At 45.9% G+C, this 17630-nt stretch overlaps 1 protein-coding gene across 1 annotated transcript; it reads right to left on the bottom strand.

The window, feature by feature from the left end:
* Window positions 1-7477: 7477 nt before the first annotated feature.
* Window positions 7478-16493, bottom strand: HAUS1 (HAUS augmin like complex subunit 1). The gene is made up of 9 exons (XM_027671677.1): window positions 16360-16493; window positions 15405-15579; window positions 14272-14404; window positions 13138-13272; window positions 12035-12158; window positions 11205-11270; window positions 9882-9953; window positions 8760-8807; window positions 7478-7782 (listed from the first exon to the last, which is right to left on the bottom strand). Exons 1-9 carry the CDS (start codon window positions 16450-16452, stop codon window positions 7723-7725), a joined length of 906 nt encoding a protein of 301 aa, XP_027527478.1. The 5' UTR covers window positions 16453-16493; the 3' UTR covers window positions 7478-7722.
* Between the last annotated feature and the right edge of the window lie 1137 nt (window positions 16494-17630).

The raw sequence follows: 17630 nt of genomic DNA, 5'->3' as shown, positions 1-17630 counted from the left end.
GGGAATCGGAGCGGGAACGGGAGCAGGGAGGGAGACGGGAATGGGAGAGGGAACAGGGATGGGAAGGGGAATGGCAGCAGGAACGGGGACGCGAGCGGGAACGGGCTGGGGCTAGATGGGGCTGTGCCCGTGACACTGTGTCCCTATGTCCCTGCCCCTGTCCCTGTGGCACTGTCACTGTCCCTGTGGCACTGTGTCCATGTCCCTGTGTCCCTGTGTCTGTGTCATTGTCGCTGTGTCTGTCACAGCCACTGTGTCCCTGAGTCTGTGCCTGTGTCCCTGTCCCCGTGTCACTGTCACTGTGCCTCCGTCCCTGTGTCCCTCTGTGTCCCTGCCCTGTGTCACTGTCCCTTGTCCCTGTGTCTCTGCCTTTGTGTTTCCGTGCCTGTGTCACCATCCCTGTGTCATTGCCACTGTCCCTGGGTCATTGTCACTGTCACTGTAAGTCACTGTTACTGTAACAGTCGCTGTCCTTGTCCCCATGTCCCCATCCCTGTGTCAGTGTCCCTGTCCCTGTGTCAGTGTCACTAACACTGTCACTGTCCTTGTCACTGTGTCACTGTCACTGTAGCAGTCACTGTCCCTGACCCTCTCCCTGTCCCTGTGTCACTATTACTGTCACTGTCCCTGTTCCTGTCACTATCACTGTCAGTGTCCCTATCACTGTCACTATCTCTATCCCTGTCCCTGTCATTATCCCTGTCACTGTCACTATCCCTGTCACACACAATCCCCAGCACCCCTCGCACTCCCCCAGGAGAGGCACCTTCCAACACTGATCTCCCACTGATCGCCTCCAACACTGATCCTGGCGATCCTGCTTCTGCGCTCCCTGAGATCACAAGATCACAGGATCGTCAGAGTTGGAATGGACCTCTGGAGATCTTCCAGCCCCAGCCTCAGATCGGACTCGGATCCGAGCCCCTGGGGCTGGGTGGGGGAGCTGTGGTGTGCAGTCAGGGACGAATTTGTAACGCGCTCGTTGAACATCGCCCTGGTGTTTCCTAATCAGAGCGTTTCGGTTCACACCCCCGGGGCGTGCGTGCTGCACAACCACACAGCGCATTGCAGGTAGCGCCCTGCGATTGGGAAACGTGGCAGCAATCGTTTCAGCGCAGTCCCTAAGTCCTGATCAGGGCTGCAAACACCTGGGAAGTTCGGGAGCTGAACATTCGCCGTGCAGCTGCTCGTGGCACAGAACCAGCCACAGGGCTGATAGTAGAGAAGCGTGTATGCGTCTACCCACACCACCACCCAGACCATGCTGGGAAACGCAGAGATCACATGCTACCTCACAAGGATTCATCATGTTAGGAGAAATAAAGAGACGGGTTCAGGTAGAACCAGAGCTGCGCGTTCAGGAATTCACGATTCTTTTTTAAAACAATGTTTTGCGACCTTGCAAGATACTTCTCACCAGGTATGTAAAAAACTTTCTTTGAAAGAAAGGTGAATTCACTTTTTGGGGTGTCAGTATGAGGGAACACACTAGTAAGATCCATACTTATGGAAAAATAAAACCTCGGATCCAGAGTCTGCTCCGATGCAGCTTTAGCCATGCGCTGCCACCAGCTAACACCAACCTCCACAACCCAGCTGGCTGCTTCAGGAAGGAAAAAAAAAAAAAAATCCAGAATCTGTATTTACAGGGAAGGATATGCTCTGGAGGCATGACCTGCAGGACACCTGCAGGTCATCAGGCTGCTCACAGGTGTTAGGACAGGGCAGCCAGGAACAGGCAACGCGGGTTTGGATGGAGTGCAGAGGAGCAGAAGGACACAGGTGAGGACGGTGAGCATCTGCCTCGGATTTGCAAGAGGGAAGCAGCTCCAAGAGCCACAGCTGAAGGAATCAGCAGGCTGGAGGCTTTACGAAAGGGAAAGAAAAAAAAAATTCCAACTGTCATAGGTACTGTGGAATTAGTAAACTAAGCAGGGACACACTAGTGATCTGTAAATGTTTGAATTAAGTAAGTGGCACGAAGGGAGAAGACTGGTGATACATTAATGGTTTTAATGGGGTGAAATTACAGAAGGGCATGTCTAAGCTGAGAATCCGTGTGGAAAGCTTTTGAATGGAGAATCACGGGCTGGAAAATTGTCTCTGTAAGGGAAGTGGTGAAAGCTTTATTGCCTGAGATTTTAAACGCCAGATTAAGAGGAATACCAAGGGACTCATTCTGAATTTTCAGGGAGACGGGACTGAAAGATTAGAAAAGGAAGGGGACAGGCAGGAGGTGGTACTGGCTCATGGAATTCTGGGAATACAGCCCAGCGCCTCTTCTAGGCTCCTTTGGCTCCGTTTTATCTCTCTTTGACTGCCTCTGCCAAGACTGAAATGATTTCAGCATTTGTTACCCTGTGAGGAAGCAATAAGAACTCCTCTGCCACAAAGAAAAGAGCAAAGGGAGTCTCAGTAGGGCACCCCTAGAAAGGATCACTGGGGACGGGAGTAGCTGTGGAGGGCCCGGAGGTGCAGCCCCAGCCTGAACTTCCAGGGGATGGTCACCATGACCTCCGTCTGTGGCATTCGCACTTCCCCAAGGACAATGGGAGGAAATTCACTCAGCACTGGAGCACAACCCCGAGCCACACTCCCCTGCCAAACCAAAAGCTGGTTGTGAGAGCACTTTGGCTCACAGGGGCTTCCAGGCTGGCTTCCCTCACCTGGCTCTTGGCAGGGGGAGCGGAGCTCCTCCATCCCTGCTCCCACCTCTCCCCCAGCACCAGGGCATAAGTTTCCCCCAGCTCCAGACTGGAGAATGACAGTTCATCTCCATGCATCCGATGGCAGCATCCACAGGGACATTGCTAAGCATCTTCTGCGAAGGAATATATAGAAACTTCACCTTCCGAGTAACATGTAAACAACACCCGTTTCCCAAGCTGGGCTGTGGGCTGCCAAGCATCTGAAATCACAAATGCGCTGCTGAAACCTGGCCAAGTCACCTCCCTGCTCCTTCATGAGGTCACCCAGGGCTCCTCTGCAAAACAGGGACCATGGAAAAAGTGTCAGGGACACTGAGGGGCTCACTCATCCCAGAGCTACGGCGCTGGGGAAGGAAAAGAAGTAAAACCTTTCCTTGCTGCTGTGTTTTATCAGCCAACATCACCTAATTAATCAGCACAGCTGCTTAATTAGCATTAGAGGCATATTTATCAAGGGGCTAAAGGAAGCATTTATTAGATTAGTTTGTAGTTTTGGAGTTGTTGGGTTTTTTTTTTTTTTTACTGGAGCTTACACAGTCCAGCGCTGAAGGACTTCAAGGCAGACGGAGGCAGTGCCGTGTCCTCCCACACAGGTGGTACCTGGTGAAGAGAGAAGGAGCCACGAGACTTACTTTAAACACATTCTCATTGGTAAAGCCTCTGCTTACTTGCTTTAGGTTGTTTGGGTTTTTTTTAGGAGAAATATTTCTGAATTGGAGAAGCAGAAGTACTTCCAGCCCGGTGCTGAAGTTTTTTTAAGTGAGGTAAGTGTGTAAGAAAATTAGAAATATTTCTAAAGCTGCTTGAATTACCAACAGCAACTGCGTTCTCGGATACAAAGTAAAGGATTTCCTGTAAGGTCACACCGACCAGGATTATTATTGTTTCACTGCAGACCTTGTAATTTAAAAAGCCAAAAAATAGCTCAGAAATACAAAACCTTTCTCAGCCTTTCCCAGACTTCTGAGACCTATTCAATACTAAATGTAATTTAAAGAAATCCTAAGTACGCTTAGCACTTGACACATCAAATTTTTTTGCTTGTTAGTACCCAAAACAGCACTGAGTATCAAGATATTTGGAGAGTTTTACTGGAGGCAGTACAAAATGCAACTGAATCACTTTTAAAATAAATCTTGAAACATTTAATATTTTTTTAAAATTCTATTTAAAGTCCCATATTAATACAATATATCCACTAAAGGATTGCTATTAATGGAAAAAAAAAAGTGAACACCTTCAGTCAAAGGAAGCCTGAAAAGCAGCCACAATGAAATGTTTGCAACAAAGAGGATGTTTTTATAGTACTAACCAAAAGATACAGCAAAAGAGGTTCCATCCACATCTTTTGATTCAATGCATTTGCGGTAAATAGATACACATTTCAGCTCAGAAGCCTTAAATTTGCATGGTGTCTTTTGCATTCCTCTAGCATTTTTAATTTTATTATTCTAGTTTTTATTATTCTAGTTTTAGTACCTAAATGTTTTCTTTTAAATAAATCCCTATTACTTTGCTAGTTTGCAGATGAATTTTAATATATTCTTTTTTTTGAAAGCAGTTATTATTTTGCATATCGGCCCGATAAGAACAGTAAGTCACTTTGTGGCAAAACGTACATGAGTTTTTTCTTGAAGTTGACCACCTCATATCCGGCGCATCATTTTAATTCCTCCCTTTATTTTTTTCTTTTTTTTTTTTTTTCCTGGTGGAATTCGGATCCTCACATTTTCCGGGAGGAGGAATTGAGTTGCATGGCAATAAAACGCAAACATCTTTCGCACGTTGTTGGGGAAACTGAGGGCTCTGCAGCCGGCTCCGGCCCCACACCGGCTGTCAGCTCGCAGGTGTTAGCAGACAGGTGTCTCCAGAACTCCATCTGGGAGCTTGGGGAGGAGCAGCTGCTGTAATCCGAAGGGAGGCTGGAGCAGCGGAGGCCTCTCCAGGCGTTCCTGCCTCTCTCACTTGGGCGATTATTCCATAACATCCAACAGCCAAGGGTCCAGCTGGCAGACACCCGCTGTGACCTCCATGGAAACACTCAACAGCTGCCCGGGCAGAGGGGGGAGCCCAGAATCAAATGCTTTCTCAGCCAAGCACTCAGGCTGGCGTGCTCCTGTCTCGGCAGGGCCTCTGTGAGGTGTCCCTGTGCTGGCGTCCCACCCCCACGCTGGAAAAGCTGGTCCAATCCAAAACACCAACAGCGAGGAAGGATTTCTGCTTGCCCTGCAAGGCACCCTGCCCATGCCACACCAAAGAGCTGAGAGACCTTCCCGACACGCTCCATAAATCTCATTTACTTGACTTTTCCCGTTTCCATCAGAAGCTGGACTGTCGGACGTGACAATTCTCCACAGATTTACGCTCAGCTGCGACACACGGCTCGAATGCAGCTGCTGGGGATTTCTTTCCTCCTGGAGTTTCCAGCGCTAGGAAGCAACACGTGGCTGTCTTTGGGCAGCTCTCCAGCCAGTCTGGCCCTGCTGCTCTCTGTGTTCAGGCTCTTCACGTGCTGTGAAACAGCAGCAGCCGGGGAGTGGTGCAGCTGCTCTGTGGGCACAGGGGGGGAGAACAAACACACACACACACACACACACCAGGCTTCACAGCTGGTGCTAAGGAAGCGCCGCAGTCCCGGGAAATCCTCCCAAGCCTGGAGTCATGGTTACACGTGTGATATAAAAAGCCTTCATCTGATGTTAGCCGAGGAAGTCTTGAGGCTCTCATTAAAAAGCAGGGCTGGTAGCACCCTCAAGCCCTCATTTAATGCATCTTTGTGTCCCATAGTGTGATCAACACTCCCTCACATCTTATTAAACACTTAAGCAAAGCATTTCTAATCTGCTCTTAAAAGCCTCCAGTGATTAAGATTCCTTAATTGTCAGGCCATGACCTCCAGTGCCTTACACTGGCTTTCTTGTTTCTGGTGTCTACCCAGCCATGTTCTGATGTCTTCCAAGACTTCTTTCCCCTTCCACAACAGGAAAATCAGATTATGCTCTTGTTCTTTCCATGTTCAAAGACCACTCCCATGGCTTTAGGGTGGTTTTTGTTTGTAAGCATGAGCTGTACCTGTAGCCATCCCTGCACTACTGCACCAGATTTCACACCAGTTACCTCTGAGGTAATTTCCCTTCAGCCAGTTTAGCCCATGAATTTTCCACTTGCTTTTACCCTTGTTTTCCAGCCCAGAAGGAACCAAAGATAAACAGCCACAAACCTAAGGCAACTAACCCTTTCCTAACAGCTCAATTTAAAAAACTGAAACTAAACACCAACTCCCTCCAGTGTATGGAAGATGAGGCTGGAGATTCCCACAGGCAGCAGCTCTCTGAGCATCCTTCAATTCCTCCCCATCATGGCAAAAGAAAGGAGGTGATGAAGTCACACTTGTGTTTTATTGACACCAGTGTAATTTTGAGCTTGCAGCTTTTTAGAAATAAAGGCTACACCCTAAGCATGATCAGACACAGAGCTCACAATGCTGTTGCCTTGAGGGAGGAGATGAAGCAACAGAATCTCCCTTCCTGCAGATCAGTGAAATCGATTTCTGCAGTGAAGTAACAGCTCCTGGGGACGTGCACACCATGGTAAGTCATGGCTACAATCTTCTGCAACTCTTAACTGCAAACAGATGGAGCTACAACTTGTTACTGAGAGCACCACTATTTGTCTGGACATCACCCAGTGCAAACAGGTCCATGCCTGACGTCCTCAGGCCACTGTTTCTAGATTTTGCTTTTTCCCCACCCACAGGAGATTTTCAGATTTTTGGCTTTAGTACCAAACAGCTTCCAAAAGCTGAAATGTACAAAACACTTCTAGAAGTGTTGAAGGCTGGTGTGGTGGTGGCATGGAAATAAGAGGAGGGCTCAGGAGACCCTTTTGGAAGATGACATTTGAGGTAGAATTGGAAAAGAAATCTATCTGCAAAATCATCACATCCCGCAGAGGTTCTGCAAAAATATTAATGCACTTTCAGGCCTAGAAATGTCTTACTATAAGGATCTTTTTTTTGTTTGTTTTAAAGCTATGCCTGCAGTATCCATAGAGCTATTTATCTGCTTTCATTTGCTTAGCCCTATTTATAAATGGAAAGAGAAACAGCAAGTTGTCAACAGTACACTGGTACCTCTCAAAGCCCCAAAAATGGGCAAACCTTACAGTTCAGTGCCATGGGCTTCCATTTTCTCAGATGACAACAAAACTATAGAAAATGAAGAGGTTGATGCTGCTAGGTCTCAGCTCTTCTGCAGGGCTGGACAAGCCTTTCTGTGGAGAAATTCACCATTATGGAGGAGACTAAGTAGGAAGTGGCCAGAATGATTTCTTAATTGCTTTGTTCACTTTGATTAACACACCAAATCCCTGCTGAAGACATTAAGGAGAAATTTAACTGTTCGCTTCTGTTTAAAGAAAATGCTTAAACTAAGAGGCACTCCAGGTATGAGCCTACAACTCATCTGCACAAACTTGGCAAACATCAGACACACTGTGAGTACCTCAGAAAAAAAACTGTATGTCCCCAACCCTGGAATGGCAGGAGAAAACAAAACAAGGAAGCGAAAGCCAATGATCTAGTAGATGTAGAGTCTCTCCTCAGACAGACCATCAAAGAAAGGACTCCAAGAAAAAGTGTAACCCAGACACTGAATATGGAAAGCAGTAATGGTCACCCAAATCCTGACAGCAGGGACATGTGGGGAAGGTGCTGTCTGGAGGCCAGTTACAGGTGTGTATCACACAGGGAAAAATAACAAAGACAACAGTACACTTGCAGGTTATTTTATGAAAAATAGGTGATGTTTACAAACACAAGGCTACATGAGCCCCTAAAAATGAGTGTACTTGCTAGAAGATCCCAAGTGTACCAGCCAACAGAGAGAAGAACAAGGCAGGGAGCTGCAGAAGTACAGTAAGAATTCCAAAATGTAATACTAGCGTAAATAAGTAGGCAATAGAGGGAAAATCATCTTCCACATAGGCCACTTCAGGTGAACTGGAGTCCGCTGGGCTACATCCACTCAAAAGGCACCTTGTCAAGCTCCTTTGAGAGTTTGTCCTCCAAGGCCTTCTAGGGTGAGAGAAAACCAAGTGGAATCAGTGACCGTGGAACAGTTTTCATACATTGCTGGAAAACAAACATATCTACAATGATCACACCCTGGGAGGTTATTAGCACTGATTGATTAACCCAGGTGTTGAGCTGGAAGGACTCTCTACTGCAAATTGCAGGCAGCTGCAGAGAAATCTCCAAATGGAGGGTTAAATGAGCTCAGTTGCCTTTCTTCTGTGCCCCAATGTGATACTGGACACCTTCCAGCTCCCAGAGGTGGGTATTCTGACCTGAGAACAGCCTCAGCCTGGCTTACGGGGAGCTTGTATTCCTGAACCAAAAACAAGTGGCTTACCAACATGGGCTCACCTGAAAACGCAGAAAATGCTCTCAGCTAGCTGTGATTTTTGATCACAGCTTGAAGGCCCACCACTAAATAACTTGTGCTTTGTGAGCGAGCAGGCAGTAGCCCGAAGAAACGACGACAGGTTTTATGGGACTCAAACAGGGCCCAGCTCACCCCGTAAAGCCACGTATGAACTTCCCAAACAGCTTTATGGATGTTTTCCAACAACCACACCTGCTGATGACACAAGCACGGAGGAAATGGGCACTGTGTTTTACAGGGGAAGGTCCCCACTGCAGTCTACAAGGCAGCTTGTTGAATAAAATATGGGGCCCAGAGCTCTCTGAGAGTTCAGCAGCAGCCAGGAACGTTGTGAGACCAACACGACTGAGTAAATAAACATTCCAACAGGTGAAGCAGGCAAAATCCATAGGGATGCAGCTACTTAATCCCCACTGATACCACTATGCCCAACTGCCTTTGTAGCTCAGACATCATTCCTCCACCATTTCCCCTGAACAATATGCACAGTTTCTACCCTACCAGAGTAAATTTCCCCTTGAGATCATTAAGAACTACAGTATGAGGTGGGTAAATCTGTAATCAATTAATACATGTAGCTTCTGAAAGATTAAAAAAAAAACCTTACCAGTTGTAGTTTTGCTGTTTCAACCTCCACTTTTGCCAGGGGAATACTCTAATGAGAGAAGATGGCATAAAAATCAGTATTTCAGCAGGAAAGAGTCCCTGCCCCTTTGCAAGGGTCTAGTGATTCTAGCCACAGGTGAATTCAATGATAATAAAACTAGTTTTGTGTACACTCTTCACGTGCAGAAAGTACTGACATTAAAAGCCTAGTATTGGTTTGGTTTGGGCAATCGTGTATTTTACAATAGTCTGGTGTGGCCTAAAGTCTAGAAAAACCCCTCAATTTAAGCAATTTTCCAAACCCACCAATCAAGGGACCTGATTTTAAACATATTTGTGCATGAATTGTCCAAAGCACAATAAGCTTGCAAGAATAAACCTCCCTCCCTCCTGCTGCCTGCACCAGAAATGAGGTGCTGGGCTCTCCCTGTCCCCACTGACAGCCAGGCATGAGGAGGGAACTGGAGAACTGAATTCAGTTTGAATGTCATGTTCCACTTGAGGGAAGGTGGCAGCTGCCTTGGGAGGAAGATGGATTAAACAGAGGAACAGTCCCACCCTTCAGCCTTTTTTTCTAGGAGCAAGACAGCAGTGGTTGTGTGAGGGAGATGGGAAAACTGTGTTTTCAGAGAGCTGAGTACCCAGCATCCTAAAGAGAAATCAAAGAAAATGATGGAGCAGCCACTTTAGGGGACAAGGCCTATATTTGGCTCTTTCTTCATCACCCTTAAAATCTTGTTCAGAGCTCTAACCTCTGCACCACGTGCTGTGTCCACCATACTGACAGCCTGATGACACATATAGCTAATATACTGGTGTATATATTACATTTTCTTCACATATTTCTTTGTCCAATTTCTAGCTAATTCACCTTGATACTAATTCACCCGGCAAATCTGTCCACTTTGTTAGAACAAAGTTTGCCTGGCAAGCATACTTAATTTCTTGGCTTTTATTAATAAACAGATAGTCTTTTGTTTAAGTAAAGTCTTTGGTTAATATAATTAACAGACCTGTAGGTCATCCACCTGTCCACCAAAGCATCACAATATCCTTTAAATTCTGAAGTTCATTAAAAGTAATCTGATTGCAAATACAATAGAACAGTAGAATGAATAATTACGAGAGGTAAATCCAAGAAGATCTTCAGTTCCTTCTTCAGAGACGCAACTTTTTGCTGCAGTGAAACCAGTTCCTGTGAAGAGAGCCAGGCAGATTATATTCTAGAGTCTTAAAGAAGTGATTAAATCAGTGAAATAGATCCACAATTACCTAGAGCATTTCAGAATTCACAGACGTTGTCAAGAGCTTTCATCCTCCTTAACACACATGAAAAACTAAAGTTTTGCAGCAGCAAAAAGACCCTCCTTACACTTGCACTGCTTTGCTTATTTTGATAACAAGGGGAAATAATTTCTCTTTGGGGCTGCAAATTGAGAACCTTCCGCAGTCATCTACTCTTTTCAAATAATCAAGGTAAAAAAAAAGACAAAGTCATTTGTGCAGATCTAGAAATGTCAGGGAGTCAAACCTTACCTTATGCTTGGTTTCTAGAAGACAACAAGCCCAGAAAATTGCCTGTGGCTTTTTAGTTGTCAAATTTCAACAAAGTTTAGTTGTGGTCAGTACTCTCCTAAACACTGTGCAATGTAAACACTGCCACCCAGTGCTGGTTCATGAGAACGACAGCAGGGAAATCAGGAAACCTGCTTTCATTGTTCCGCTCAGAAACATGCAGGAAAAGCCAGCAAAAGAAATCAGGAGAAAGACCAAGTTCTCACTACAACGACAGCAAAACATATTAAGATGTGGTGAGTGCAGACAGACCACCAACACAAATGTCACATGTACAAACGTTTCAGCCCAAAGCTGGAGAATCTTTAGGTACTAACTCAAGAAATGTGCTTTTTTCTTTAATACATATCCCACTGGGCTTACAAAACAGCTGAAAAATGTTATGTTTAAGGACACAAGAAAAAAATAGCACACAGTTGTTGGGAATTTGGGTTTCACTTGACCTTGTCCTGTTGCTTGGAAGTGCCTGAAAGTAGGTTTATTTCACATGAAGTAGGAGGAATCATGTGGGTCATTCTGTCAAGAAACTGCAATACACAGGTAGCCACATAACGGGATACAGTCCACAGAATATCCACTCTGTTTACAACATGGATCAAGTAAAGGAGGCAGAGCACAGGCTGCCAATTTGCTTTCAGTGGCAGGAAATTTATTCCATGGAAATTCTCCAATAGATGCTTCTCATTTCCTAGGAGAGAGAAACCCATCCAACAGATCCCAGTTCAGGGGTATGCATTTTTTATTTGTGCTTTTTCGACCGTGAACATTTGTTCAGATAACCAAACAGCAAACTGCATTTCCTGAAAGGGAAGAACAAGCGAGCCTAGTCTGTACCATTGTAGAAACAGCCACCCTGTACCCAAAGACTCACCTCAGAGAAATGCACCAGTGCCGCGTGTGTCAGGGATGCTTCAATCCCACGGGCAGCAAGCTCCCTCTGCAAACAGGAGAGAGTTCATTTGTAACTGAGGACAAAACGTTACAAGGAGGAGAAAGATTTCACCGTTGCCTCTTGTTTTTATCTAAACAGGCAAAGAAGAAAGCAGCAGAAACGTGCAATTTGAGCCACAGCCAGAGCTGCTGTACGAAAGCACTTGCTGCTAAAATTTCTATCAATAACAAGTCTTTCCAGAAAACTAGAGGGAGAAGAGCACTTGGCCAGGCTTGAAAGAGGCTTCATAGTAAAATGTCACCAACTGTAATACAACACTTTCTATCTCATATTTGTCAAGTTATCAGACAGCATCTAAGTGTTGAACAAAGCATTCACATGTCCTTCATCATTTAGGAAAGGTGAAGGAGCAGGCAGTGCAGCATTTGCTTTATGCATTTAATCATCCATTAATTTCAAAAACTGGCTATATTCAGAATTCTGAGGCACAACTTAAGCTCACTGAATCAGCTGCTCTACTGGTAGCTGCCTGTATTCTCTTATATGACAGTACCTCACAATAACCACAAGGTAATCCCAGCTAACACAGTTCTCAGGAAAAGAGGAGAAAGGGTTGTATTGATTATAGGATGTGCTGAGACCACCAGGAACAACTGAACTGTAGTAACATATTGTTGTGTCAGCCCAAGTGTCCTTGGTCCGAGCCTAGGAGGCTCCTGGAATATCTCTGTAACTACAAATTTGGTCCTGACCAACCATGGCTGCGTCATCCCATCACAATGCCTTGTAACAAAATCCTTTCCACCTACCTGAGCATTCCTGATCCTGATTCTTGATTCCAAACCTTTATCTGTCAGGTACTTCATGGTCTTGCGTTGTTCCTGTACTTTGACAGATTCTATTGCCTGACATTGCTCTATATCCTCAACATCCCTTAAAAATAATACAAAAAGAAAAAAACTTTTACATTCAAAGAGATACCAGCGTACCAACACTGTTACTTATCTATGCTCAAGCTAAACCCTGTAATACAACCAACACAAGAAGGGAGAACACAGAGAAAAAACTTGCACTTCCCTGTGAGATTTCCCAGTGGAAACATGTACAGCTGTCACCTCCAGAATCCCAAAGGCCAGGGAAAATAATGGCTAAGGGGAAAGCCATCTGCCTAAAAGCAAAGGGTAATAGTCCTGTGCACAGTTACCTAACTAAGTTAGAGATGTGTTACACAAGCTAAACTTCAGATCACAGAGAGGGACCACAGCAAACCTGCACAAAGCACACAGGTTTGGCATCTCTGCTACAAGCAGCACCACAGCTACCACTTTAAAAGACAAAAAAACCCCAACGAAATAATTAGACTGGGAGGGAGCTGTGGAGATCATCCACGCCAATATCCACTCACGGCTGGGGTTGATCCTGCTGTGCTTGGCAAAGCACTTCAGATTACATCCTCCAGGGAATGGACTTGATACTGAATTTTTTATAGATATATAATTATGAAGTGTCCCACACAATGGTTAAGGGAAATTCTTACCTGGGAATGGTTTTTGTTTTGCCTGGCTCCTTCACTCCGACTACAGAGCCCATGCTAAACGTGCTAGGAGAATCAGGTTTGCCCTCAGCCTCAGACAAAGGCAACTGGCGGAAGATGCAAGCTCATATCTGAAAACTGCTTATAGACCATTTATGTGTTAAAATAAAGGGTTTGATGGTATCCCAAATCTCTTCTGATCACTGAATGTGTCCATGGTACATGGCTTTTCCTAGGTACCTCCAACTACTTTGAATTGGACATGTGTCAAACCCCTGGAAATTTAGTTATCCTTGTCAGTTACCACAACCAGTGTTGCCCACGGCAGAGATCAGCAGTACTGCTTGTACCTTTCCCTTTTCCTCATCCACTACTCACCTCAGTGACTCCATTCTCAACATCAGGGCTGAAGTCAGATTTTTCTTGATGTCGCCCAATTTCTGCCGCATTTCTTTGTTTTTTTGCCTTGTTTCAAACTGCTCCGAAGTCATATTATTGATGGCACAGAAGAGGCTGGTGAAGAGAGAATCAGTGGGAGTGCTCAGGAGTCAGCTCTTCTGAAGGTCAGAACTATTGTTATTCTTTTCTCCACACTTTACACAAATGACTTGAGTTTTCTCCTGATATTATGATAGGAGGAAATTAAAGTAAGTCACTGGGGTAATTTGCTTTCCTTAACTAACACAGATTCCAAATGGAAGGAAAAATGGGGCAGCACTGAGTAGGAGTAAGTGAAAAACACCTGGCACCCCGGTTAATAAAACCACTGGGTTTGAAATCACCCCCAGGCTCCACTCCTGCCTTGCCAAATCACCTTTGAGAGAAACTGTGTTCAGTCCCTGAAAACACACGGCCCTGAGATGTGCCCAGCAGTATCTGAGCCTCTCCCTAAATGGTTCAAAGCTGCTTTTCCCTCCAGCTCAGGAGAAGAGCTCTAAGAGCCAAGATCCTGAACATCACAGAAGAATTGGATTCCAAGGCAGATTTTGGCCTTTCCTTACTGCAGTGGTGCTGTGTCAGGGACCAAAGCCAGGCTAGGGAGAGGGATCCAGGAAGACCAGATTAACAGATGCCATTTCTCTGTGGCTGAGGGAGTCTCCTCACATGAACCAAGGCCAGATGAGAGAGAAGAATGAGGAGCTGAGACTGGAAGACCAGTCACAGTTCCCCAGTCCTTGCCTAAGCAGTGTGAATGCTGCTCTAGCTTGGGCCACCTGGCACAACAGTCCAAGTGGCAGCACCCTGAAGCCACTGGCCACAAAAACACGAGCAAAAAAGAGGAATTTAACTCTGTCTGAGACCCTTCTCAGGCTTCAGAGCCTTCCTTTGCTGGGATAACCTAGAGTCAGCACTTTGTGCTCAGTTCCTGTGCGCTCCAAAGCTGCCCAGCGGTGCAAAATAAGCTGGAAAATAAGATTCCTGGGGTCAAAGTGAAGTTTAAAGCTGCTGTTGTGAGAAAACAGAGGGAAAGAGCACAGGCCATCACCTCAGATGCAGAGTGTGAAGAATTACCTGGCAAGAGACGTGTCCTTTGTTTTGAGTATCACTGCACTTTTTGCCAGACTAGAGAGGTACTTGGAGGCTTTTCTGGACAAACTGGTTAGGGAAAGACCCAGGTCTTTGAAAATGTCCTGCATTTCCTTAGCTGGAAAACAAATACAACCCAAAAATAGTAATTTTTTAATATTTGTGTTCTTTTAAGGAACTCTCCAAAGCTAGAACCCAATCCCACATCAGAAACTTGCCTACCTCTCTGTTGTCAGGGAAAGAGACACTTTAAAAGAAGGCTTAAATACGCCAAACTGCTGCCACGCCCCTGTTTGTCAAATAAATTCAGTGTATTAAGGGAGAAAGCACTGCTCCACTCCTTCCCTGACCAGTCTGTCTGAACTCAGACAAAGAGGAGTCCACCCTCGTGTTACAGCAATGACCACACGTAGGTCTTCTCCCCACAGAGCTCAGTTTAAGCCTGTTCCTAAGCATGCACGTGCTTGCCATGGCAAGACCCAGGAGGTCTGTCTCCACCATTGTTTGTTTGATGGCAAGGCACTAGAGGACTTGAAGTAACAAAACCAAACGTTTTTTGGGGTTTTTTTTACAAAAACGTCTTCGTGTGTAGAATCTTCTCACAAAGAATTAAAATTCCTTCCTGAAAAAAGCCAGTGAAGGGACAATCCTTTAGTAATGGAGTTAAAAATGTATTATGGTTGCCTGAACCACTCCCTTTCTCCTAAAAACAAGACGTTATCAAACACTCAGTGTAGATTGCTTGAGTGTAACTTAATCACCTCACTACTCTTTCAGATTCCTCCAGTGCTTTCCTTAACAGTGGCTTAGCACCAGCTGCAGGGTTGCTTCCTTGTCTATCCAGACAGTATTTCCATGCTGTGCTATCCACCCCAGCAGGTTAAGAGGTTTTAGCAACTAATCTCTTGACCAACCTTATGTCACTACGTAAATTTTGCTGAAAGGATGCATTGCAGTAAAAACTGTATCAGAACAAAGCTGAGTTTGTTTCAACTACATACATATATATATATATATATATATATATTTCTCAGATTCTAAGAAATACAATACAATCTTCAGGATCCCTAAGAAAATCCTAACCTGGACGGAACTGAGAAATGGAGTTTCAAACTCACTTGCTGCTTCATGCACTTCTTCCTGATGCTTCATGTCCTCTATCAGCAAAGAAACATCCCTCTCTCTGGCTTCACAACATTCCATAAAATCATGCAAAATATCCACCGTCGTTACATTCACCTCATATGATGGAATATAGTGATTCCCATATATCTTCTTTAGCCATGAAGAAACCTGCCAGAGAAGAGAAACAAAAAAACAAGGAATCACGTGAAATGACAGAAAATAGCTGATATATGTGACAAGTGTGAACTGCTGCAACCTCTGCATTCCTGAAGAATAACTCCTACTACATCAGTCCAGGCATGGGTGGGAAAAAGGGAGAAATATTCCTTTGTCTCTTCTTTAAATACTCTGTGTGCTTAGAAAACAAATTCCCTTTTAATCTGCCTCACTTCTCTGGGCACTTCCTTATCCCCATGTGATAAAATTTTATCGTTTTATTCACGGGACCTGTTGGGTATGGACACACTAATGATCCAAGAGATGTTAAATGTATGTTTGGGAAGCTGGTAAAAGCCACCACTAACTCATGTCCCCAAGTGCAACACCCACAAGGTTTTTAAATCCCTGCAAGGATGGTGATTCCACCACTTCCCCAGGAAGCCTGTGCTAGGGCTGGACAACCCTTTGAGTTAAGAAATTTTCCCTAATATCCATTTAGATTAGAAAGGTTAGATATGACTAGAAATAAGTGAACACACGGAAGCTCTACGCTGAGGGGACATAAATTCTTTCTTAACGCTGCCTAAGAAACCTGATAGAGAAGGGACACAGCGGTGTAACTTTAGAAGACACTTTTTCCTAGCACGTCCTTTATGCGACATCCACACACACACACACACACAGAGCAAACCATCGCACCATAGGAGCGAACACCCCTAATGACGTGGAAATTGTAACACAGCGAGCAAGCCAAGCTCGCCAACAAAAGGACCCCGCGACTCCCGTTACCCGGACGAGTTTCGCCACCAGTTCGGGACCGGAGGATTTCGGATCTCCCGCCTCAGCCTCTGTCCCGGCGCCCTCAAGCGCCGCCGCCGCCATCGCGCCCGCAGCCCGACGGGAGTGGGCGGCCTGTGGGGCGGGACCGGCGCGGCGGGAACCGGGGGGCGGGCGGGGGAAGGGCAGGGTGTTCGTGATTTACAGAGAAAAATAAAGTTTAAAATCAATCGGAACGTTAAGAGGTCCTAGTTAAGAGAAAGTATTATATATATATATATATATATATATATATATATAAAAAAAACTCACCACAAACAAAACACAAAACAGATGCGAGAGAATTTCACAAGGACAGATGACCGGCGGTGAAGGGCCCTGTGGGTGCTGGTGGCAGCGGCTGGACACGAGCCCAGGTGTGCCCAGGGGGGCAGGAGGCCAATGGCCTCGGGGCTGTCCCAGCCCTGGTGTGGCAGCAGGGCCAGGGCAGTGCCCTCCCTGTGCTGGCACTGCTGAGGCACCTCCAGTGCTGGGGCAGTTCTGGGCCCTCAGACAGGAGAGACATTGAGGGGCTGGAGCGTGTGCAGGGAAGGGAACGGAGCTGGGGAAGGGTCTGGAGCAGCAGGAGGGACTGAGGGAGCTGGGGGGGCTCATCCTGGAGAAAAGGAGGCTCAGGGGGGACCTTCTGGCTCTGCAACTACTGACAGGAGGGGGGAGCCGGGGAGGGTCAGGCTCTAGTGCCAAGGAACAAGGGGCAGGATGAGAGGAAACGGCCTCAAGTTGTGCCAGGGGAGGTTTAGATCGAATATTAGGGAAAATGTCTCCACAGAAAGGTTTGTCCGGCACTGGAACAGGCTGCCCAGGGCAGTGGTTGAGTGAATGTGTTTCTTTTCAGGCAGGTTTACAGAACATGAAGTGACTACTGAAGTAATCAGCATGAGAAACATTGCTGAAGCATCACATTTGCTACAACACATGCCAGAATAGCTCAGGATTTTTCACTTAACCTTTTCAACTCCCAGAAAGGTCTTCTGGCATCTGTGACTTTACCAACTTCTCTGTATTTACCAGGAGGACATGGTCATGCTGTACCTCCCTGGGTTTCAGCACTTTCTCACTGGCAGACCAAACCCTGTCTCACATACAGGACATATTGCATCCCCAGCAGTAGGTCGAGGGCAGGGATTGTGCCCCTCTGCCCTGCTCAGGTAAGACCGCACTGCAGTGCTGCCTCCAAATCTGGGACCCCGATATCAGAAGGACGTGGAGCTGCTGGAGCAAAC

Source organism: Neopelma chrysocephalum, unplaced genomic scaffold, assembly GCF_003984885.1.
Source record: "Neopelma chrysocephalum unplaced genomic scaffold, ASM398488v2 Primary Assembly neopelma1_97116, whole genome shotgun sequence".
NCBI lineage: Eukaryota > Metazoa > Chordata > Aves > Passeriformes > Pipridae > Neopelma > Neopelma chrysocephalum.
The sequence above is the reverse complement of the archived record's forward strand: the minus strand, read 5'-3'. Positions and strand labels throughout refer to the sequence as shown.

What these genes read in the sequence shown, in the direction of transcription:
- HAUS1 (XM_027671677.1), bottom strand. Translation starts at nt 16,452, where the DNA reads ATGGCGGCGGCGGCGCTTGAGGGCGCCGGGACAGAGGCTGAGGCGGGA. An exon ending in AAGGACACGTCTCTTGCCAG is followed by an intron (nt 13,273 to 14,271) that starts GTAATTCTTCAC and finishes TCTCTTCACCAG; the next exon opens with CCTCTTCTGTGCCATCAATA. An exon ending in TTGAGAATGGAGTCACTGAG is followed by an intron (nt 12,159 to 13,137) that starts GTGAGTAGTGGA and finishes ATTATTTTTAAG; the next exon opens with GGATGTTGAGGATATAGAGC.